This window comes from Barbus barbus, assembly GCF_936440315.1.
Source record: "Barbus barbus genome assembly, chromosome: 11".
NCBI classification, from domain to species: Eukaryota; Metazoa; Chordata; class Actinopteri; order Cypriniformes; family Cyprinidae; genus Barbus; species Barbus barbus.
Genome location: NC_136739.1, coordinates 9,307,038 through 9,332,874, shown reverse-complemented (window position 1 = coordinate 9,332,874; position 25,837 = coordinate 9,307,038). Strand labels below are relative to the sequence as shown.

At 37.4% G+C, this 25,837-nt stretch overlaps 1 protein-coding gene across 1 annotated transcript in view; it reads right to left on the bottom strand.

Annotated features, from left to right (window-relative positions):
- The window catches only part of LOC306876731 (neurabin-1-like), a 57,817-nt gene extending 32,835 nt beyond the window's left edge, over window positions 1-24,982 (bottom strand). Inside the window, exons 1-2 of the mRNA XM_079428098.1 lie at window positions 24,864-24,982; window positions 22,547-24,370 (exon numbers count right to left, since the gene is read on the bottom strand). Of these exons, the coding sequence (XP_079284224.1) occupies window positions 22,547-24,241 (1,695 nt within the window). The 5' untranslated portion in view covers window positions 24,242-24,370; window positions 24,864-24,982. The remainder of the gene's footprint in view (window positions 1-22,546; window positions 24,371-24,863) is intronic.
- Between the last annotated feature and the right edge of the window lie 855 nt (window positions 24,983-25,837).

Below are 25,837 nucleotides of genomic sequence, written 5' to 3'. Positions count from 1 at the left end.
TGATGGAATTGTAACAGGCCCGACTATGAAAGTTTATCATTCACACAAGTTTTTTTTTTAAAGTCTTGCAACTTAAAACATTCAAGTGATTTTGAACTAATCAAGCACAAGATGATGACAAACTGTACAATTCGCTCACGGTCTGAGATGGTTTTGTTTGTACACACTCGAATCCGTGTTTCAGACAGGGTGCAAATGCTGAATTTAGTTATCTTTCACGTCATCTTGAACTTGAAATACACAAAATGACTTTAAAACGGCCATCTTGCCGAGGTTCCTTCTAAACACAATTGGTTATGACTTGCTGTGTGAACACAAAAAGATGTGAAAAAAATTACCTTTGATATTCTTTAATAAAGAGGATTCTATATTTAATATATGCAACTGATGACTATGCATGTTATTTTAGATTTGATTTCTTTATTCAATTTCTGTAATGTGTCTCACATGAATGCTACTGTTAGAACAGAAATCACTGTTTATTTCATTTGTATATTTGATCTATTGCTCGTAACATGTTTGTTTGTTCTCATTTCATTACTGCCCGTTACTTGCCTTTAATGTTCAACTCTATATTAGTTGGGTTGGAGCTTTTGAGATGGTATTCAAAATTAATTTAAAGCAAAATTTTGGTGTTCTTATTTATCAGAACTACATGGTTGCATGAGTCAAAAAATAAAGGAAGCTGTATATTTTATTTAAGTTAGGTAGTTAGTTAGTGGTGGGGTCAGTGTAAATTTTTATAAAAATCTGAACCGCTGGCCAGCAATCCATGTGATGAGCCCTGCTAACGATATAAAAGCAGACTTCAGCAAAAGTAAAAGTGAATAAGTGTTAAATATGGCATCTTTAAAAATGTGCGTGTGTGTGCGCTTCGGGGTTAGTGTGAAGATGGTGGAGTATAAATTGATTCCAAATTAAATTCCAAAAACTGGAAAAAAAAAGAAAAAAAAAAGAAAAAAAAAAAAAAGAAAAATGGTTCAGCTTCCCAACCTTGAACATAATCCCCAATCCACACGACTAGACGTCTCTGTCTACACACGCAGTCGTCTCCCTCTCAACCACAGGGACTAACTTTCCTAACCGATAATAATTGGTCTTAACTACAAGCTAAACAAAACCATACTGCTTTTGTACCATGTTTTAATTCAGTCTCAGCATGTTTGAATTAAATTTAAGATATTTTAAGACTTACAAAGACTATTACACAGTTTTTTTTCTAAAAAAAAAAGACAATTTTAGACTAAAAAAAGGTTTAGAGGTGAGAAAGATGGTAGGCATAATACACCATAATACAAAACTGAGTTTGAAATGGACAGTACAAAAGAACCAGCTCATTAGAGTCACTGTTTTGCGAACTGAAAACAAAAGTGGTTGCTCTGTTTGACAATGCAAGAGAAAGACTTGTTGCCATTTAACTGTCGCTTTTAACTTACTCCATTCAATACAGACTGCCGTAGATTCAGCAGCTGAGCAGGAAACAGTGTCTCACACTCACATTCCTCCATACTCCTCACAGTATTTAATCTAAACAACAGTCTATGTCGGCTGGGCAGCACATTATATAGAAAAGCCCAGCATGAATCTTCACGGAATGCAGTTCACCCACTGACTCTGTGTCTGCTGGGCTAAAGAAGCATGTTACACTTTAGGAGGAAAAAATCCGAAATAAATATGTATATCTTGATTTACAGAAAATAAAAGATCTTAACATCCTTACAAGATGATCAAATTTACTTGAGAAGTTTCTAAGACGTGTTTTTTAGAAAATGCACCTTGAAGTTTATATTTTTTTCAAGCATAAATTGAAGCCTAAAAATATAATTTTCTGATGAAGAAAAAAACAAAACAAGATATTCTCTGCAACCGACTCTTATTATTTCATCCAGTTTTGCTTCTCAAGTTAATGTATTTTGGGTATCACTTTATTTTAAGGTGTCCTTGTTACAACACATGCACTTACAATTATAATAACAATTAATAATGAATAATTACATGCAAGTAACCCTAAAAGGCCCCGATATACTTCAAACGAAGTTCGTTTTCGTTCTTCGTTTGGGGGCAAAACTAAGTTTCGAAAAGGCTGAGCAACTGTATACTGCATTTGAACATTACAATACCCCCCGCACTGCTGGAGGCGGGCTGTAGATTATTATGTGTCGCGCTGCTCACGCGTATGCCCTAAATACAACAACGATGCAATGAAAAAATGTATCTAGGTGTGAGACGGTCAGAATATTATCAGTTCAGAGTCAAGTATCATGTTTGCAATACAAAAGAATCATACCATTTCCATAATCAGTCCTTTATGGGAAGTGTGAATGGCTCAGTTTGAAAACTTGAAAACTAATTTTTTTTTAGTCTGAAAACTTTAGCATGATGTGAAAAAAATATTGGAGCCATCTCAATAACACAAGTGTTACTTTATTTTATGATTGTTCATTTATTTGATTAAACTGGGTAAATGATTGCACCTTTTTATATTTTATGTGGTGTCATGATTTAATTTTGAGAAAAAACAAAAGGTTAATTATTGTATGTTCTTTTGGCATTTAATTTATTGCATACCTTTTAAATTTGCTTACAGAAAAAAATGACAGCAGCAGCAGTATGGTGTAACATTTATTTGTTACTCGCCACCTTATCTCCACTTTTTTCTTTCATTCTTTTCATGGCTTTGGAAAACTTGCATCGGATGTTTCTCCATGTCTCTCTGCATAACTCGTTGCAATTTCTTTTTAGGATTTTACTTCTCCGAATCTTTAAAGCAGGGGTGCCCAACCCTGTTCCTGACGATCGACTGTCCGGCAAAGTTCAGCTCCAACTCTAATCAAACACACCTGGAGCAACTAATTAAGGTCTTCAGGATCGCGTGAAAATTAAAGGCAGGTGTGTTTGATTAGAGTTGGAGCTAAACTTTGCAGCTATATATTTGTACCAGCTCAGCTATTCGACACTCCAGTGTATTCGTATTGCTAGTAACTTGCTGTTCTAGATGTTGCTCTCTCCACCGTGGAATGAGAAACGAACTGGGAAAAAAGAAAATCTCACGTCAAAGGCGGCAGAGTTCCCGAACCCACCCACCAATTGCGTAATGGCCACGGACCAATGGAAGCTCAAAGGTGTTTAGGAGCCAAACAAACTACCCCAGAAAACGGTTTCAAACTGCCAAAATTAACTTCGTTTCGGCCTGATTTTGTTCGAAATGACTTCATATCAGTTCATTCTTCGATTTCGTTTGAAGTATATCGGGGCCTTAAGCTAAATCCTAATCCTAACCCTATAGTAAGTACATGTAGTTAATTAATATTACTCGGTACTTAATACTCAGTATTTAATGTATAATTTCATTGTAACAAGGACACCTTAAAATAAAGTGTAACCATATTTTGTTTTAGGAATATTTATATTTTTGATTGGAAAAGCAAGACAAAGTACTGGTTATAAAACTACAATTTAAGCATGAGAACTTACACCCACCATGACTGAACCTGTCATGGTGGGTGTAAGATAGGGCTGAAAAATAACAGAGCGAGCCAGAGAAAATGAAATGTCTGCGTGTTAATTATCTGTTGAATATATTTGAGTATTTGTGAGCATGTGATGAATGGCAGGCCTGCACTGACCTCACACCGCTCTGTGGTTACACTTGGCCTCTTTTTCTCCTTTCTCTTTCTTTATGTCTCTCTTCCATCTCTCCTGTTGCCATGGACAATGCCAGCAATTCAAACAATGTTCCTTTTCTTTGCTGAAACCCGACCGCTCTGGTCTCTGAGAGTGAGAGAGAATCTGTCCTGCACTGTTCACACCTGCTTCAGTTACACGACGACATTCAAACAGCTTCCTGTCTGACTTCCTCTCCTATCCTCATCCTGAGAGCAAGCACATTATGGAAATAAAATTCTTACAGTTTACTCAACTTAATATTGTTCCAAAACTTGGAACATGGGCATTTAAAGCAACATGCACTAAAAAATGGCTTGATGGAAAACAGCTGATTTTTACAGGGTAAAGAATGTGTTTTTACACTACCATTGAGAAATTTTAACCAAAGCATGTTATAGACTTTTCATTAAGACCCTAAATAATCATATCAGCTTATATCAAATGGGCATCCGATGACCCCTTTAACCATTGTCATTGGATCTATACTCAAACTAATCAGGCCGTAAACCACCATAAACACCCAATATTTAATCGTAATGCTGCTTCACTGCTCTTCATTACACACTGCTCTTTGTGTTATGATGACAAAAAGTTTTAAAAGTCCATTTTTTAACATGTCTGCTACTGTGCTCAACGTCAAAATGATTGAGTTGGACAATCAAATAAAAGAAGGTAGGCCTGACTGTTGACTGAAGTCGAGCATGAACTTAATCACAACTTCAGCTTCAGTTTTAAGAGTGAAAGAGGGCAATGTAAGAAGTAGCTAAACATTTAATATCCGACAAGTGCATTACAAAAGAAATGTTAAAAACGATTGGCAGTAATATCCATTGATGCAAACTACTCTCAAATCTTACGGTTTTGAATAAAAAAACATGTGAGACCCGTGCTGGCAAAACAAGCGTGAATGCGCAAGTGCTAATTTAAGCTACAGACCAAAAAAAAAAAAAAAAAAAAACAGTGAAAAGTGACGATTTTGGTCGAATTTCAGATTTTCACAAAAATTAGATGATTAAGCCCTCGTCTAGCGATCCCAATGCTCCTAATAGTAATTAAACATCAGATATTATCTTGGAAATATGGAAGTTGATTTTCAGTGATTAACAAATTTGGACGAATAGGGCCCTATGAAATAATTTTGTTTTTTCTTTTTCAAATTCTGTTTTTTTTCCATTTAAATTTGTCTAGACTCTGGTTTAATGGTTAAATTAATCAATCATTATTAAGCATGTCGTACTACTTGAAATCCGTCTGCATTTTCCGCATCGTAGAAATCACAGGGCCCTAAACATGTTCCTCACACAAAGTGACTACAGACGAATATAAGGATCATCATAAAAATTGCATAAAAGTGCTTGATGCATTACTTGATACCTGGCTGGAGTTTACAACACTTGGTCCCTGTAATCTTTCATTGTATGGATGAGCATTCTTCTGATGAACAGAGCAGTCGTGCATTTGGAACAACATGAGGGTGAGCAAAGCAAGACTGAATGCTTAACGTTTGACCACTTTGCATGTTTTTTGTGGTGTCCTGACATTTGTAATGTGGGAAAATGAATACTCCGTGTACATCTGCTTCACATTTACATTTCAACTCCAGTCCAGAGAAACACTGGAACGCCACACCAGTCTTTCCCTGTTATGTCTCCATTTCTCTCCTCAGTCAATAATTACTGTTCAACTCCTTTAAGCTACAAAAAAGAGTGTCTTACACACACACACACACACACACACAAGCTGTCTGAAGTAAAGCTAACTCAACTGAATACAAACAGTAAGAGTCACAATAACAAACATGACCACAAACAAGAAAAAATAAATAGTAAAAATATTTTTTTTTGTAATTTATTATTGAAACAGTGAGCCAACCATAGAACAATCTAAACAAACAAACACTTAATTAGAATTTTCCACTAGTCATGTACTAAATAGTGTCTGAAATATTGTGTTTATCTATATATTTCTTGTTGTTAAATAAACTTGTGTAAAATAATGCGCTTAACCTTATTTTATAATGAGGTCAAAAGTTTTTCCAACCCTGTTTGTGTACACGTCGAAGTCCCTGATTCTTATGGTATGAATTTATATTAAATTTAAAAGATAGAAGTTATGACATTTTTGTATATATTTTTGTGTTACTTTTTTTGTACAGCCGTGGCCAAAAGTTGAGAATGACACAAATATTCATTTTTACAAATTCTGCTGCTTCAGTGTTTTTAGATCTTTTTGTCAGATGTTACTATGGTATACCAAAGTATAATTACAAGCATTTCATAAGTGTCAAAGGCTTTTATTGACAATTACATCAAGTTTATGTAATGACTCAATATTTGCAGTGTTGACCCTTCTTTTTCAAGACCTTTGCAATTCGTCCTGGCATGCTGTCACACAAAACGTATTAGCAGTACAGTGATTAAACCGTACATGACTAAACACCAGCTGTGCATTTCTACACCTTCACCTCAACACCACCACACACACTCCTGTGAATTTACAACACACAATTCTGATTCAATTCCACTAGTCATAACTGAGATGATTTAGCAATTAGTGACAACAGGCAATTCATATATGCTATATTCTTTCTGACCAATTTAAACACCCAGTTTGCTGCTGTTTAACGTTTGACTGATTGTCAGCACGCGTCATGAATGTGACAAAGAAAAGCAGCACTGAACCAGACCCATGCTGCACTTTATAACCATTCATTCATTCAGAAAGCACATTTAGGTTGACCAAAGCCACTTAATGATGATTAACTTTCACCTTATGTTTTTTTTTTTTTCTTTTCTTTTCTCTATATATTATTAATTTGCTGTGGGCTATACACTCCACCTGGTCAGTATTTGTTTTACTCGCTGTAGTCCCAGAAAGTATTTGAATGCATTAAAGTCATTGTTTTAAAAAGATATCAAACAAGGTTTATTTGGGGAAAATAAAAAAAGAAATGTTTCAAGATGCTAAATAATAACGGTCAAAATTAAGGCAAATTTGGTACACTTTGTGTTTGTAAAATGCTAGGTGCTCATGTTTATAGTTAATGTGATGATGAACTACACCTGTGGTTCCTGTGTTAGAACACCTGTGTGAACTTGGAGAACTGACTCATACATTTAATAAAAATCACCTAGACAACAGCTGATTCAATGACGGAGCAAAAACGCAGAAGAAACTGAAGATACTGAAGAAAAAAAAGATCCTGCAGCATTTGAGGGCAGATGACACTGATGTTATGTATCTAGAGCAATGACAGTCAGAGAGACTGAAGAGTCTAAATACTTCATGGCCACTATATTATTGTGAAGAGATACAGTTCCTCAAAGAAACAACATGAGAACAGCACATCAATTTCAGATCAATGTGTCTGGAGACCAAATCAACCCTGCAGTATAAAAATAGCTAATATTTTTTAGTTTTTATAATTTAAACGATAGCTTCTGACCATTAAATAAAAACATACTCATTATTATATGACATCAATTACTGCTTTATTTAATCAGAAACAGTCTAAATGTTATTTGTGTAGGCTATTTTACTTTTAATTTAATTAGAAGTAGGCCAACAGTGCCCCCCCCTAAAGATTAAATCTCCTTACCGACCAGGCGTTAGGACCTGGGGGAGGCTGTCGCTGCATGTGCTGTTACGGTTTACGCCATCACACACCGAACGCGTCATTCTGTGCATACTTTCGCAGATTAAGTGCAGCGATCTAAATCAGTCAATCGTCATTCAGACAAAACTTTGCTTCAAGAATGAGCCACACTGCTGATGTGATCTAATCACTAGCACACCCTGAGCACATGTGAGTTAATATATTCCTCTTATCGGCAAGACGTATCGGCATAATTTTTCATATCAGGCCGATGCCAATATTTACATTTAAAGCCATTATCGGCCGATTCTGATATCAGTTGTGCATCCCTAACACAAAGTTAAAATACCCGTTTTGGCATGTATTCTGGTAAACACAGTCGGTTATGTCTTAAGCGAACCGAAACAGCTGAGATTAGTCAGTTTTAGGTACGTGCATTTGGTCTTAAAGAGACAGTAGCCTATAAATTAAATACCTACTTCTGTCTGCTATATTTAATTTATGCAGTGGAGCACTAATGTGTTATTTTACAATTAATTATTACATTCTGCACCTGAATACTAATGTTACTGACTTTATTAGTCACTTTGTTGTACTAATCTACGCTTGTAATGTGTAATTGTTCTTGTTTTATTACTGACTTTATTAGTTCAGCTAGTAAGCCGAAAAGTAAACTTTCAGTAAAAATTGAAAAGCAAACTTTGTGTTTGTTTTTTGCTGATCTGAAAAATGATCCGATCCGTGACTCAAAATCCGTAATATGATCCGAACCGTGAGTTTTGTGATCCGTTGCACCACTAGAAACATTACAAATTTTGGGGTCTTTTTCAGGATTTAAATTGAATATTTGAAAATCACAAGTATTGACCTTTAATTATAACCCCCCCAAATGAAATTAAAAAGGATTATTCCTTAAAATGGGATCTTACATTTATCAAATATTTAGGAATAAATATCCCCAAGGACATGAACTATTTAGAAATCCTTAATTATGGCCTTATTAATAAAAAAAACTACAAATTTAACATCGCAAGATGGAATCTTTTACCATTTTTCAACATGAGATCTAGGATAGATTCAGTTAAGCAAAATATAGTTCCGAGATTGTTCCATCTATTCCAGTCTTTACCTGTTTCCTTGCCCAAAAAGCAATTCTCAGAATGGGATAAACCGATTTCCAGATTCATATGGCAAGGCAAGAAACCAAGAGTCAAATTTAAAACCCTACAGCTGAGTAAAGAAAAAGGAGGGGTGGCCCTTCCATGTTTACAAAAATATTTCTGGGCAGCACAACTGAGATGAATAATCAGAATATAAAGCAAGATGGAAGGACATAGAGATTGGTTGGTTTGGTGAGTTTCCTATTCAAGCGATCGTTGCAGATGAAAATTTAATAAAAAAGAAAATCAGTGGATTAAGGTAACTATAAAAAAAATTGGTTTGAGATTATTAAGGAGTATAATTTAAATCATTCTGTGAATGTATTGAAATGGGGTCCATAGGATTCTGATTTTAAACCAAATACCTTAGATATGTGTTTTAAAATATGGGCTAAGAAAGGGATCACTGCTTTCTCTAAAAGAAAGATTCAATCCAGATTCCAAGGATTTCTTCAGATATCTTCAGCTCCAAAAATATTTCTCTCAGAAAATTATAATAAGAGTGCTCTAGTTAAAATATTCTCCTCAATGTTAAAGACTATTACTAAACTAGACTATTACTAAAATATATGTAAACTACAATGGGCAACCTCCCGTTCTTCATATTGGGAGAGAATTTTGCTGGAGAAATACTGTTCGGTTTTTCCTTACTCCAAAACAGAAAACTACATTTCTAGGCAACGCAAAGTGTTGAGCCTAGGCAACTCATCCTGTGAGCCACATTGTGGCTCACAGGATGCTAACCACTGTCACATATTTTGGGGATGTTCTAATATCAGACGTTTTTGGAAAGATATACATAACGTATTCGAAAAGATTTTAAGCACTTCAGTTGATTTCAGTTTTGAGGTACTTTACATGGGCAAGGTGTCATTGGTTTTCTAGGAAAGGAAGAACAAATATATTAATAGAATAATTCTTGCTACAAGTAAAAAAGCTATTACTAGATGCTGGTATAAACCTAATCCGCCACAAATACAGGATTGGATTGCCGTTGTAAATAGTATATTTACTATGGAGAAAATTACATTCTTTGTGAATTACCAAAATATATTTGTTGACTTTTGGTCCAAATGGATTGAGTATATAACTCCTATTGAACCGAATGTTTTTTTTTTTTTTTTTTTGGGGGGGGGGGGGGGGGTTATTTTAATATTTATAAATATTGTGTCCACATCCCCTTTCATTTGTAAATAGTTTTTATATAAATTAAAGATAATTAAAAGAGATATATTGATCTGTTATTGTCTTGAACTTTTTGATCATTTTGTTTTATTTCCTAATCCGGGAATATATGTTGGAAATGCTGTAAAAGTGACAAATGTCATAAACAGATGTTGTGTATTGTATCTCTTTGCAATAAAAACTTTAAAAAAAAGAAAAAAAAATTTAAAATGTAATCTGAACAATTTATTTATTTCTTTTTGCGCAAGAAAGAGTGCCACACGACAGAGGTTTACTGTTTAAATTAAAACAAAGACAAAAAAGACTGAAATTACAGTATAATATTCACAGACATTAGTCCATATAGTGATTCTTTGATTTATTCATCCCAGTTTTACAAATTGTGTTACATTTTCTGTATAACGTGGATGTTTTCCTCATCGTAAACATCCTAGGGCCCTGTGTGAACTCTGGCTTGATTCCTGATGAACAGAATCCATCTGAAACTGCAGAAGTGAACTGCAACTGATGTATCATTTTATGTGCATGCATTTCACACTTATTATAGCATAATGTATTTCTGAAGCTGCTCAACTCACTGCCGTCAAAGAACAGTGTGTTTTATCTCCTGCAATATAGCAGCTGGAAACTGATTTCAACAAGAAATCGAAACAAGTGTATTATTTTGACTCTCTAACAATGAACATTCAGGCGACACATTTCTGCAGTGCCATCAGACAAACTCAACTTCTCTATCCTAGTCCTGGGGTTGTGACTTGGTTACAAAAAAAACTGATCCTTCCAGATTGCTTGATCTCTCTGTACACAGAAGGAAACGACTCGAAGAAGAGCCCTGCGTAATGTACAGTCAGCCAGTTTTCTTCAAAACAGTATTTCAGAGCACGAGCAAGTTAGATTCCTCAGGTGACAGCTGATGTGTGTCACAGAAACACGAGTATTACCATGTTAGCGCCACACCCGTGTGTTTGTTCAGACTTTTGTGTAGCTTTGAGGAGAGGCTGCTGAACTTCCTGGAGTGAGCGGAGAGAGGTGGGGCGCACGGCAGGTGCACTTCATAATCACACGTGACACACACACACACACACACACACACACACACACACACACACACACACAAATGCTACAACGCCCTGTCCAGGACACGACAGCACACAAATGCACATTCAAAAGGCAGTAAACAGGAAGAACACACCTTGTGTCGCTAAATATAACAACAAGAGACTTGTGTGAGGAGGAAGGGTATATCCTGACTCGATAAAGAGAAACACTCAAGAGACTTGTTCATTAGCACTTTAAGTCCTATTTTATCAACATTAGTTACTTGAATTACTGTTATTTAATTAACAAATTTGTTCAAATTGTTGAATGCAATTTTTATTATTATCATTATTATTTTATTTTATTTTTTTCCATCATCTCACAGTTTTTGCTGTACAACTCAACAGTTTTCAACTGCAGGACATTCAAATGTGCAAAAAAATACTTATTTCCATATAGGTTTTGGGATCCGAGCCATTTCTAGAGAGCAAAACACCATAGAAATTTAAGGCTTCTTCACAACAAGATGAATGTTTGGTGTGAAAATTCGGTGCAATAAACATTTTAATTTGAATAGATGTCTGTTATTGCATCTGTTTAGAACGACAAGCATTTGCATGCCATGGCAATGGTTTTTTTTGTTGTTGTTTTTTAAACTAATTTCTTTTCTATCGCACTGTAAAAAATAAATAAATGAGAATCGTGTTATATAAAACTACAATTTGGACAGTAAGTGACAGTAAATGGCATAGAACAAATTTGTTTCAAAGCCTTTTCTCTTGTCTCTGCACTATTTTATAAACACATTTTTTCACATTTATTTTGTATAGCTCATTTCAAAATACAGCAGCTTTACAGAAAATGCATTGCAAATGCCAGTCGGATATCGTCAAGAAGCTGAAAACAAATACAGACAATTTCAGCTATATCACACATGCTGAAGTGCGTGAAATGGAATTTAATTTAGAATTAAAGAGATAGTTCACCCCAAAATTAAATTTCTGTCAATAATTACTCACCCTCATGTTGTTCCAAACCCGTAAGACCTCCGTTCATCTTCGGAACCCAAATTAAGATATTTTTGATGAAATCTAAGAGTTCTCTGACCCTCCATAGACAGCAACGCAACTGTAATGTTCCCAGACCCAGAAACGTAGCAAGGACATCGACTCAACTTCAATTTTGCAAAGCTACGAGAATACTTTTTGTGCACAAAGAAAACAAAAATAATTTATTCAACAATTCTTATCCCCGATTTCCCATAGATTTGTTATGGTGGGGGATGGGGGGGGGGGGGGGTTCTTTGGTTTCAGGCTATCGAGGGGTGCACATGTATATGCAAAGCCTACAAAAGTCTTATATCAATTGACAAACTGTAAAATAAAACAAGTTGAGAGAGTCCTCTGCTATGAATACTAAAATGCTGATTGAAATCTTTCTACATGCTGGTAGTATACAAAGCTACATCTGACTACAAGATTTTTAAAATCAAATTTAAAGACTTTTTTTTTAAGACCTGCAAAAATTAATTTCAAAATAATAAATTATAAACAATACATTTTAATATTAATTTAAAAGTGTTACATGGGTGGATTTTCACATTGGTCTGAACAAAAAGAGAGGCTTATTAAAAATGCAAATTGATTCACTAATCAGTAGGAGGCACTTTTGGAACAGCAAAGAAGATTAGATAGATAGATATAGAGATAGATAGATAGATAGATAGATAGATAGATAGATAGATAGATAGATAGATAGATAGATAGATAGATAGATAGATAGATAGATAGATAGATAGATAGATAGATAGATAGATAGATAGATAGATAGAGCCTACAATTGTTGAAAATGCACAAGGAAAGTCCACTGATGAGTTACCAGAGTAAGCTAGGGGTCGACCGATTATCGACCTGGCCGATTATTGGCACCGATATTAAGCATTTTTATGATAATCGGCATCGGTCATTTTCAAAACCGATGTGCCGATAAAATTATTTTATTATGAAACGCAGAGCTATTTGGCTCTGATGCAGCCTGTCGGAACTCACCACTCTGTGGCCTAGAGCAGTCTCCGCCCACCGCGCATCTGATTTGTTGAGAGTCAGGAGTCCGACCAATCAACGTGGAAGACTAAAGGCACTCTCACACCGAAAGCGCTTGCTAACTGGTGCTGCTTCATCACGCATCAGTTATCTCTCAAAGGCAGCAGCAGACGTTGCTCAAGTTGCAATAAATTACAATCCACTACACTGAAGTTGTAAAAACCTCAATATTATCTATTTATAATTTCCGAGATGGGGGAAACGCAGGGGGAATCGCGGAATCCAGTCATATGGAATTTACTGTATAACGCGGAGTCACGGAATTAGTCAAAGTTTGGATGAATTAATCAAAAGTAGGTCAGTACACTTAAATCGACTCATGATATGGACTATCTGTAAACATTAAGCTGCTAAAAGACTATTTAAATATGAATTCTGCATGTTCGGCGTGTCTCTGTATATGTGAAAGGCACAGACGCGCGGTTTTGACACACACACACACACACACACACACACACACACACACACACACACTGAAGTGCGCGACGCTCGCGGTGTTTTCCGCATCTGCCAAGTCACTAAATGAGGACATAAATACATGAACATCATCCCCAGAACTGCTCTGAAAGTTACTTCATGAGCATTTGACATATCATATCATAAATAGGCTACAGAAACTTAAGAGGTCCTCATGGCAACCCGTCAAAATAAAAGTTCGGTTTATTTACTAATGCTACTACAATTATTACAACTTTTGTTTAAAAGAACAATCACACAATACGCTATTTCTTACATGTTTTAATTTTAATAGTAAACCCATTTGTTTGCCAACAAATGGAGTTCAACCCTCATTTGATTAAAAGATAAATTAAATTAATGTTTTATGCCTTCATTTGCACTGCTCTGTAAATGAAAACTAATGGAAATTACTGTCACATAGGCCAAGACTAAGATACTGTCACATAGGCCAAGATTAAATTACTGTCACATAGGCCAAGATTAGGATGACGGAAATTGGGACATTTCAATAGGCTATTGAACCAAGTGAGCCTATAACAGGCTATTAGTGTTATAGTTTCATTAAAATAGTTGCGGTCTTCTTCGCAACTTCTACAATGGAGCTATGAAGACAATTAAATTATTTACACGTAGGGCTGGGCGATAAAACGATAACGATATGTATGACACGTGAACGATATCAATAAAAAATGTGTTATTCTTCGGCGGAAGAAACCAAAGGTTGCGAAGCAAGTTTGGTTGCATTAACAAAGGCACTCGCTCTCTGGTAACCTAGCAATGTAGGGAGTGACACGCTAACAGCCAATCATGTAACAGTATCACGTTTGGTTGCGCCATATCGTTGTCTCGTGTCTAAGTGCGCACGCGCGGCTGAGAGTGCACGTCTGCAGCCAGACCTGGCTGGTCTGCTGGATTCCTCTTCATAAGCAGAAAATGAGTGCCGCAGCGAGCGAGGAAATTGTAAATAAAAGAGAAAGTCAGCTCGCCAGTATGGCAGTTTTTTGGATATTATAAGTCTGACTGTAGTCAGACCAAATGTCGTCTGCAAATTATGCAAGACCGTCGTCCCCGCCAAGACTGGTAATACCACGAACTTGATGTACCACCTTAAAAAAAATCAATAATTATCGATATCGACCGATATGAAACACTGATATCGTGATACAGTTTTCAGCCATATCGCCCAGCCCTATTTACACGTATTATATACATTGCGCTTTTTAAATTAATCAACTGATGTGCATTAGATGATGAATTGAATAGTCACCTCTAGTAGGTTATGATTTAGTCAACCAAAAATAATTAATGAAGAATTACGAGAGGTTATGCTATTACACATACATTTCTAACATGTAAATTATTGAAGCCAAATACTTACATTTCCCCAAGCTGTTTAGCTGTAGTATTTAGTATTCATAGGCTTAATCATGAAGCATACAGTGGCCCCACTTTTAACTCTCTCTTTATATATTACCCTTATTGTAGATGGATGCATGGGGGAAGACAAGAGTAAGAAGTGCAACCAACACTAGGGAAGGCCGTTTTTGTCAGAGCCCTTGTTATTCTTAATTTTGACATTCATTTTCATTTTTACACCAGACATATATATCGGTTCAATATATCGGTTATCGGTCTACCTGGTCTGTAATAATCGGTATCGGCCCTGAAAAACACATATCGGTCGACCCCTAGAGTAAGCCCATGTGCCGGGGCTCAGCCCTGGATGGCCCCGGCCCAATTAAACCCCTTCTTGTGTCCAAAGTAATTTTCATCAGCACTGATTTGAGTTCTGAAACACAAAGGTCCACTAGGTAGTCTGTACACGCCGTGCTCACAATAAATACAGCATTCTTTAAAAGCTGTGCATGCTCAACTGAGAACAAAACAGCAGAAAATTAAGCACAGTATAGCCTTTATGTTAAGGCTCTAGTTAACTACCCAGAACAGCCATCACCTCACAAAGGTGTTTCACCCTCCCAGCACAACCTAGTAACTGCATAGCAGCGGTTTCTTCAGTGAACTTTAATTTTACATTGCCTACTGTACAAATTATTACCCATATTTTACATCATTTTTGACATGACATTTTATTGCGATTTTATTTTATTCATTAATTTCTCCAATTGTACAATTGCTCTGTCATGTTGAAAATGTAAAAAATGCATAAAGCATATTAGTTCAGAGAATTAAAACAAAGGGAATCAAGGGCAGAGGGTTCAGAGATTAAACTCCCACTTCAGCTGCCGCTGTGATTTCAACTATTACAGACACACTTACAGTCTTTCAGAGAGAACATGAGAAACGGACAGACAACTGTTACTCTCCAAATATACTAATCTCACCACATTTAAAAATACACCATACCACCAACAAATGTTACAAGTATCATCACATACGGCACTATTTGTGGTGCGAGTATGTGAAATGCCTGCAGCTGAGTTACACACAGACTGCATACTATAAACACATAGTCTACGACTTAGTAAAGCTATGTGCTAACCTACCATGGCATCATTACCACAGTGCTGTGTCATCACCTGCTAACTACCCTATGTGGTGCTGTCTGCATTTTACTATGGCACTAGAATTAACATCTCAGATGATTGGATCACAAGTAGTTAGCAGAGATAGAAAACTGTCGACACCTGCTAGTAACAAGAGTCTCACTTGAAGGGATTTCGAGGAATTGTGAAGGGAGCCCATTTAGAAGGAGCATATGTAACCTTCAACCTGGTGTTTTAAGAACAACAATCTTTACGATTATGACTGCATATGCAAAGCATGGCAAGACTTCGTCTGTGAAGAAGAATAGTGGGCAAAACCTAAAAGTGAATGACCATCAAGCACTAAGAAGGACTGTGTCCAAATAACCACAGCAGCAAGTGACAACAAACCTCAATATTCACCTTGAAGACCTTGTTTCCACAAAAACCAACCACAGAGAACTTCAACATCAATGAAAAGAACATCCATGAAAGAGCTGCAATTGCTATAACTTTAATCATAGGCATCAGTACTAAAATGGCAAAAATGTATGATCATAAAATCTGGACAGTTGGAGCACCAAGATGAACATCTGCCCTGACGAGACAAATCACCTGACATGAATATGATCAAACCACTGTGGATAACATTGGAGAGAAGACTGAGAAGCTGATTCCTTCCTCCAACATCTGAAGCAAGTAGAAGATGTTTTGACAGACAACATTGAACTGAAGTCTATTCAGAAGGTGAATGAATTTATTCCAAGAAGGTTGGAAGTTGCATTAAAGGGAAATGATGTAATAAAAAAACAAATAAATAGTGCCTATTTCTAAGGTGTTCATATTAGTTTGGAATGCTGTTTGTTATTATTAAAGCTTTCACTGCTTGCTTGTCAGGCAATACAAAGAGATTCACTGAAGTCTTGTAAACGTCTTGGCTTCTTTTTTTTGTAAATGGTCAAAATGTTATGTTAAAGCCACATGCAGCCAAGACTGTTTGAGGTGGTTGTTTTCAGACAACGGACAGGTGAGCAATGCAGCAGGTGAGGACACATTAGTGTTTGCACTACAAATACACATTCTTTCTAGAACTCCTATACCTACAACTTTGGGTGTAATGGTACACATATTCGTACCAAAAATGTTCAATACGGGTCTTTCGGTTCGGTATATGTGTGTACTGAACAAATCATTCCATTTTCAGGAAATGCAAACAAAGAAATGCTATATACTTCACTATATTTTACTGTACCTGTTAGTAATGTGTTAATTACTTAATGTATGTTTAAATAAATATTTTAGAAGTTATGACAGCCACTGTGTAAATGATTATATTTCAACAACAAATAGAAATTGTACAATTTAGAAGTTAATTTAAAAACTGCATCATGTGCAATTTACATGTTTGCATACACTTTTTTTTTTTTTTGAGTATTAATTATTATAGTTAAAAATAAATAGTAATTGAATTTTGGGCTCTGTTGTTAATTGTAACCTTATAGTAATAATGTAAAAGGGCTCCCTATAATTTAGAGCAGAATCTGAGGAAGATTTTTATCCCTAAGAAAATTTTAATTGTAATTACACACCACAGTATACACATTCTTACAGAAAACTGATTGAAAACATTTCTTTGTCCAGTTTCAGGTTTCTAGATGAAGCGTTCTATGACAAACCGGTAGATGAGATTAAAATAACGGACATAAATACAAAGTTAATCATTAGTAATTCCTGAGATAATTCACTTAATCCTATCAGCTCTTTGTACATATTTGCCAGAGGCATAACAAGTGGCAGTAATACAGTTTGACCGGCATAGTAACAGTAACTAAGGGCAGGGCTAGGGGACTGGCCAATCCCAAACCACAGATAACTTCTTATGAGTTATTATGACCTTCTGTGGGCAGAACATAAACTGATAGTCAACATTAAGAAACCTAGTGTTAGCTATATTTGTGTTTATTTACTGAACATCCAATCACAATTTAGAATTCTTAAAGGTACAGTAGCAAAAACTACCCTGTCAAATCAAAGTCAGAAAGAAGATGTAAACTAAGTTTAAAAAGTAAAGTACGACTGCTTTTGCTGAAATCTTGAGTCACATTGTGGGTGGCCTTCTCAGAAAACAATACACTGCTAAAAAAGGTGCAGAATGTGGCCTTTTATAGATGACAATGACTTCAGAAGCTACAGAGACATCTGACAAGAGTTATTTCATTCTGTCTGCACGGTCTGCTGAACAAAGAGTCTCTCTTTCTCACTCTCGGTCTCTCCATCTCTCTTCCTCTACAGGACAGGCTCAGGTTACCTTGAGACCCTATCCTGCCTCTCTCTGGAACACGGGACTTCCTCGACTGAGGTTGGATTGAAACAAAACTCAAGTTGCCAGACTATTGCTAGAGCACCCAGACTCCTGGAAACTGCACGAGTTCAACCAATCAGACTGGAGATTGTGACTCTTGCCATTTTTATTTGCAAATATGTATCAAACTATCTGTAAAATATATAAGGCTGCCAATGTGTCTTAACCATATGTGACAATAATTTGAGCTCTCTTTTGCATATTAATGAGTTTCTGTCCTAACCAGCTGCTGCTGTAACAAGAGTTCGGTCTGTCGCGTGGTGATTTACATGTGCTGGCTGGCTCCGCCCCCAGTGCAGCAGCATTGGTGCAAAATTCATGTACAGTAAATGGCAAACTTTACTATGATTGTTGGGCCCTCAGAAATCTTTATTAGCTTTATTTTTATTACATTTTTTAATTCTGAAAAAAAAAAAAAAAAAATTCCCCTCTCTCTCTTTTTTAATGTTTCTCATGTTTTAATGGTTCAATTTAAATTTGAGTAAACACAAAAAGCAGGTATAAGTGATTTCAATTAGTTAGACAATTTAACAACAACTTATTAAAAATTTAACAAAAATAATATTTTTAGGGACCTATATGACATTCAACATTTTTTTATTTTACTTTTTTCTGGATTCCATTTTAATGGTTTAAATTTGAATAATAATAAAAATTGTGTCTGGTCATATAGCATTTGCACTAAGTGTTCACAGGAAATCACTTGTTAAAGGTCATTGCACACGGAGTCCGAAATTTTCATCCGTCATAAAATTTGGATCAGGTTCGATTTTCTGCGTTTTCACATCTGTAAGCAAGCATTTTGACAGTGAGGCTGAAAAGATGCATATTCATTAATACACACACTGCAGCACTATTAAAACTGAACTTGTAAAATCTTAAAAATATAAATCCTATATCAGCAGATAAATTACAGTTGTGTGAAGCTCCAAAAAAATACTTTCCTGAGGCTGACATGCAACAGACTTGTGGTGTAAATTTCAATATTTTTTAAATGAAGCCATAAAAGATCCATCGCAGCTGAGGACACATTTAATGACTAAATCTGAAGGCGGTTGCTGTGAAAGATCCTCTCCAAAAAATAAGTAAACTTTTACAGCGGCCCACAGACCACTGACCAGACCGTCTGCAGTGTGTGTTGATGTTGGCTAGAGTGGCTCACAGGACTGTGTGAACTGCCACAGCAATGTCTGATTGCTCTGTGTTTATCTGTTAAAGGGGTGGTTCATCCAAAAATGAAAATTCTGTCATCATTTACTCACCTCATGTTGTTCCAAACACACAAGGCTTTAGTTCATCTTTGGAACACAGATGAAGTGGTTTTTTCCCTCCATTGAAAGTCGTCACGTAACCAAAACTTTCACATTTCAAAAGGTTCAAAGAGATCCATATGAATATTTTATCTGAATAGACATAGTTACTTTATATGATGGGCAATTGAGCAGATTTCAGTTACGATTTTATACAATTCATATATAGTAAATCAAATATGGCAAACGGAAGCCCAACAAACCTTAATGCTTTGTGCTTGCCAAGCATGTCTGAATATGCGTTTACCATATTTGTTGTGCTCTATGTGTCTTGATCGATGTTTATATGTGAATAAAAGTCTCATTTAAATCTGTTCATCCTATCATGTCTCTTCAGAAGATGTGGATTCACATGAATTACATTTACGATGCCTTCGTTAACATTTTGAAGAGTGAATGGACTTTAAAATGGAGGGACAGAAATCTCTCAGGTTTCATTCAAAATATCTTTTGTGTTTTGAAGATGCATGAAAGTCTGGGTTTGAATTGGCATGAATGTAATTAAATGACAATTTTCATTTTTGGATGAACTAACGCTTTAGAGATACCACAAGCTGCTGAATACTCACATACGATCATGATCCTGCATATGACGACTTTGTACTAAATCCAAATTTTTGTAACTTTATGGCCCGGTTTCACAGACAGGGTTTAGACTAAGCCAGGATTAGGCCATTGTTCAATTAGGACAATTAAGTCATTTTTATAAACGTGCCTTAGAAAAACATTACTGGTGTGCATCTAAAGACAAAACAAAGGCACTGATATGTTTTAAGATCAGTCAGTGCAAGTTTCTTTCAGTTGAAACAGCTCAGACTTACATTTTAGTCCAGGACTAGTCTTAAGCCTTGTTTGTGAAACCGGGGGTATGTGTTAAAAATGTGCGATTTTTGGCAGTACCTTGCTTTCTGCAGCTATTTTGATAGGTTTAAAAACTCTTCAATATGCGGTGATGTCATTGTCCCATGAACATCGCTTGTCATCAAACTATTTCAAAACAGTAACAGAAGGCATGTGGACCTTTTTGGAGTCCCAGAAGTTATGAAAATTAAAAGTTTACAACCAGAAATGTGTTAGGGCTATTGTGTTAGATTGTTGTTTACATCCATTAAAACGGTCTATATGAGTTATTGATTGTGTATTGAAAGCAATCAGAGTACGCTGATGACCAACTATACAACTGCTGCACAATTTCCAGACATACCTCAAAGCAGCAAACCAGTTGACACACACAGATTTAATTTCTCCCAAAAAAATTATATAAATCACTCAGTTGATTTCTGCCCTGTTTAATGACAATCATTACATACTACACTCAACTACGCATGCCAGTTACAACAGATGCCTTGTAAACTACAACCAGAAGATAAAATCTCTTTCACTATGACGTAGGAACCAGACAGATCTCCTGTTTCCTGCCTTAAATGCACCAGAGATGCAGCTTGCCAGGTCTTCAAAAATTTTAATTTATACAACTTCACCAAACCTGTTCATAAAAGACTCTGACCAGTCATGTGGGAAGTGTTTGAATCCCTAGGTATGAACCCACAGCAACAATACAACTCTTTAGACATGTTAAGACCGAGATGAAACACAATGGTGGAAAAATACCTGCCTCAAGCCAGGACAAGACCTGTTTACACAGTTACACACCTTCCTTTCACAATCACAGAGAAATAAGAGAGGAAAACAGAGCAAAAGAGAATAAGTGTGAGGTGGCTGCCCACTGCTCCGGGTGTGCGTTCACGGTGTGTGTGTGTTCACTGCTGTGTGTGTGCACTTAAGACGGGTTAAATGCAGAGAATGCACGAATTCTGAGTATGGGTCACCATACTTGGCTGTATTTCACGTCACTTTCACTTTTTACATATCTATGCCAAGAACACCAAAAAATTTCAAGGCATTAAGGCAACCACCCAGAACACTCAGAACTCTTTAGCACTGTAGATGTTGTTTTTGCACAAGCAGCACCACATTTTGATCATCAAGATGAAGAGAGAGATCAAAATAAAGATTGCTCACAAGGAAAAGTGTTTATCGCTGCTGCTCTTCAGCACACCTCTTTTGAGTGCAGGAGTCTGCAGTGCCGATCAGAAAACAGAGGCAGAACGTCCCAGGTGCTAGACTGCCCCGGGAACAGGCCACTGCTGGTATTTTTGCAACTTGCTCTGCCACCTTTGCAGGGCTCTGTTTATTTCTTATTTCTTATTTCTAACAGGGCAATGGAAACTGAAAACCTTTTGTTGATCATTACCAGCTAAGGTGTGAAAGACATTCCAGAGCTGAGGAATGCACACGATGGAAATTATTAACTTAAAATAGATTAATAAACATCAAGCGTCTCAAGGCCTGATCAGACAAAAGAGCAGCGTGGCAAAGTAGATCAGGACCACATGCCCGTGGCCGGCTGCCAGAGGATGGTGTTTGATCACTGCGATTCAGGGACAAAATATGGAGCACTGAATAACAAGTGAAATATGATGAATGAAGAAAATTAAGCCATTTTTGCATCAAAAAAAAATTTAACGACATTTTCCTTTAAAAGCGTAAACATTTTTGAAGGAGATATTTAGAAGAATTTTGGCGACCAAAAACTTTCATTACATAATTACAATATTAAATACTCCCATCCCATATCATAATTTGATTCCCTTTTTTAGACTCGGATATGACTCAGACATGTTCTTCACAGGCTTTGTAAGATTCACTCAATTGGCCTTTATACTAGCACTATACTATCAGCATTGGATCTGTGCCAGCATACTTTTCTGTTCTATTTACCATCCGCATTTCAGGTCAGCCCTCTGTCCCTCAGTGAATCGCAATGTCAACAATATTGCTAAAAATATTCCCCCTTTTTAACACCCAAACAAATGTTCTGCAATGAGCCTCTCTGTTGCCCAACTGTTGTGAGAGCTTTGACCCTGGGCCTCACAGAGAGCTTGAAGTGTCCCCAAAACATCTCCTTTCCAAAGCCACAGTGGCGTGTCCTCTTAAACCGTAAATTAAGTGTTTTTCTAATAATCAAATTCAAAACAAAAGCAGATTTTTTTTTCATTCCAAACCACAGACATGTGAAATGAGACACAGAAGTGAAACGCAGAATTTTCAGCTAACTATCACGAAAATGTTATAAGGGAAAAAAAAGAAGATATATATCCTTTTTTTCACAATGATATTACTTACCCGTATTGGCTCAGTGGAGAATCTGATTTTCCTTCTTGGCAGCCCTTCCTCATCCTCAGACAAACCAGGAGCTTCATCATACTCCTCATAGACCTCATCTTCATCCTCCTCCTGGACCGGTTCCTTATCATCCGCAAACGCTGCATTCTCAAAACTATAAAACACCGGAGACGTTTTCCCGCATTCATCCGGATCTTCCTGCTCACTCTCCCCATCATCATCATCATTTTCATGACAGCTATTCCTCTTTTGGATGATCTCCTCCTCCTCTTCTTCTTGATTTGGTTCCTCTTTCTTCAGCTCTGTTGATACACACGCATCCTTCTCTAGCTGTTTGTCCTCTGTATGGCCTTGAGTTGATGACACCTGCAGGGAGTCAGCCTCATCTTCAGATTTAAGTTTCTTTTGCAGCTTCACCTCCTCCAAAACCTCTTCATCGTTCTCCTCGCTTTCTGAAGACTCGTTCTGGACCACTACCAGCTCAGCCCGTACCACTCCTGCACCAGTAGGGTCCAGACATTGTGTGGCCTGCTCTTGATAGATGTCCCTAGACGGACTGCGAATTATGTGGTTTTCGCTTTTTGGTTCCTCCGGACTCCAGGGCCGTTTATATATGCTGCTGGTAGAGGGTGAAGCTTCGAGATCTTTTGCAGGAGTACTACTAAGTTGAGGTGGTTCATTTGTCAGGGAGTCTTTCACGGAGTCGTTTCCTGATGACGGCGATCGTTTAATTGGGCCTTGAGCATTGGGCGATAGAGGCTCACCAGGGATTCTGCTGGTCGGAGAGGTCTGTTTGTATGAAATGGGACTTATGGATGTGAACGGAGGGCTGCTGGAGTCGGTTTTAGGCGAGAGTTTGTCAGAGTTTGGGGACATAGGTTTGTGTGCTGGATCAGTACCAGACGAGCTGGGTTTTTGGAAACTCCCTCGTAGAGGTGATGGCAGCGAGCGCTCAGTAGGGCTGCTCAGTTTCTCAGGACTTTGCTCTTCTTTGTCACCATCCACAATGTAGTTCTCCAACCGCTTGGAAATAGGCCCGGCTTTAAGTGACAGCCTATTGACCGGTTTCGAATCCTCAACCTCCCTCCTTTCCTCTGGGGCACTCCTCACGGGTGACGTCGGGCTTTTGATGACACTATTGCTGCTATTCTCAGAAGATCTCCGGTCCCTTTCCCCCTCCTCAGCAACATTCCCCTGGGACAGGCGAGTAGAAACCCTGCTGGGCCCCAGCCTCTCTGTGGTAGGCAGCTCTTTTATCCCTCTCTCAAATAGCTTTCTGGTAACTGAAAATTTTTCCGCCAGGGCAACTTTATCTATCTCGACTTCCTCTCCCTTCGGAGTTTTGTCCGTGTTTTGCAGTTCTTGGTTGTTGGCGCTACTGAGGCTGGTTTTGTGAGGGCTGACAGGGAATTTGGGCACAGGGGATACAGGAGAAGTTGCATCCTGACTCTCCGGCAGTTGCTGGCCGTCCATTTGCAGGAAAATGTTCTTTATTTTGTTTACCCGGTTGCCAAACGGCCTCCCTCTAGTGTCCTCCCGGGGGTCACTGGCTCCATTAGCATAAGATTTGCCCTCGCTGTCGGATTTGGTCCCATCAAAAGAGCACTTAATGGCGTGGAAGTCTGACTTGTATGCATTTCTATGCGGGGACGAGCTCCGCATGGTGCATTCACCCTTGGTCTCTGCTTTGATCATTTTCAATTACTTTCAAAGTGTTCTACGTTAAAACTGTATTTTAAGTCCGTGGTCCTGTATCCTCAATCGGACAATGGCATGCGCCCTTCGGAGTCACTCAGATACATCTGATCGAATCCCCGCGCTCATCTGAAAAGAAAAGAAACAATGTAACATTCTAAACTGAAACGATCGCGTTTACATTTGAACGCGATTTGAAAGCACAAGCATGTAAAACGTTGATTTCGGCGCTCTTTTGTCAGCAGATATAATCTACACACGGTCTCATCCCCTTAATCAAATAAACTTTTTCAACTCGGATCAAAACTTTCCTACAGTCATTTGCTGGCAGATCCATTGGTCTCCACTGATTCAGTGATCATTATCTGACAGAGTCTCAGCACGATACTGTTCAAAAACTCAAAAGCAGATTAATTAATGTTGCTCAAATAGCTAATCAAGAACTACCGCGATCGGTGTAAAACCTGCCCACAAACCCACTAAAGCTGCTCCAGTGGGACTCGCCGCGGAACAATAGCTCAGCATAAATTCAAACAAATTATCAAAATAAAGTTTCGGAAATCGAGTTACAAACAATTACAGCTTCTGCAACAATCACGTCATCTAGGCCTACTTATCTTACCTCCACGGATATCTCACTGTCTAGGGGCGCCGGTTCTTCAGCTCTGTGTAATTTAGATCCCCAAGCATGTCATTTGTTTCACCGCCATGGTCCTCCAACGTAGTGCTGTCCGATTCGCCAATGAATCGTTCATTTGAGTCAGTTCATTTAAACGATTCGGTTTAAATAATTCACGAAGCGTTCGTAAATCCCTCAGTGAGGGAGAACCTTCTTGTATGAGAGTGAAACTTTATTGAAACAAATAAATAAGCCACATTTAACACACTTTTCGAGCAGGTATAGAACAATGTAGCCTACCAGGACAATTAAATAGGCTAGCTAGAGAAAGGGCATCATACAGAATTACAAAATCAAACTGGAACACATAAATACGCAATAAATACAATAGACCTTATTCAAGGTAGACAGTAGGTCTATTTATTCATTTATTTGGTTAATTTGTTTGTATTTGTAGTTATTTACTTTGTTTTGAGAATAAACATGAGACCGTGCAAGACATGGGTTGTAATTGGATATCATGCAATTCAACTCAAAGACCGAAAGTTTATACCTTTCTGGATTTTATATTTTATATTTAACCAAATCATTATTTGAGATGTGCTTCTGGGATGTCACTTTAATGAATCGTTTTATTAGGTGTCTGAAATGAACAGTCCAAACGAATCGATTCGCCAAAAGAATCGAACTTCCCTAAGCAACTCCAGCGTCTCTCTTCCCTATTCAACCACACACTGAACACACACACACACACACACACACACACGCGCGCGCACACACACACACACACACACACACAGCAGACCTGTTGCACCGATGCGCGCTCCCGATGCTGCTCTATCTGGCATTCCAGGGCTGCTATTAAACCCAACCCCCTTCCCGACTGTGAATTTGCTGATTCTACTATGACGAAGGTTTGTCTAATGAATATTAATTAGGTCCAGATGACGTTACTAGGAAGTCTGCGTGGAGCGTCC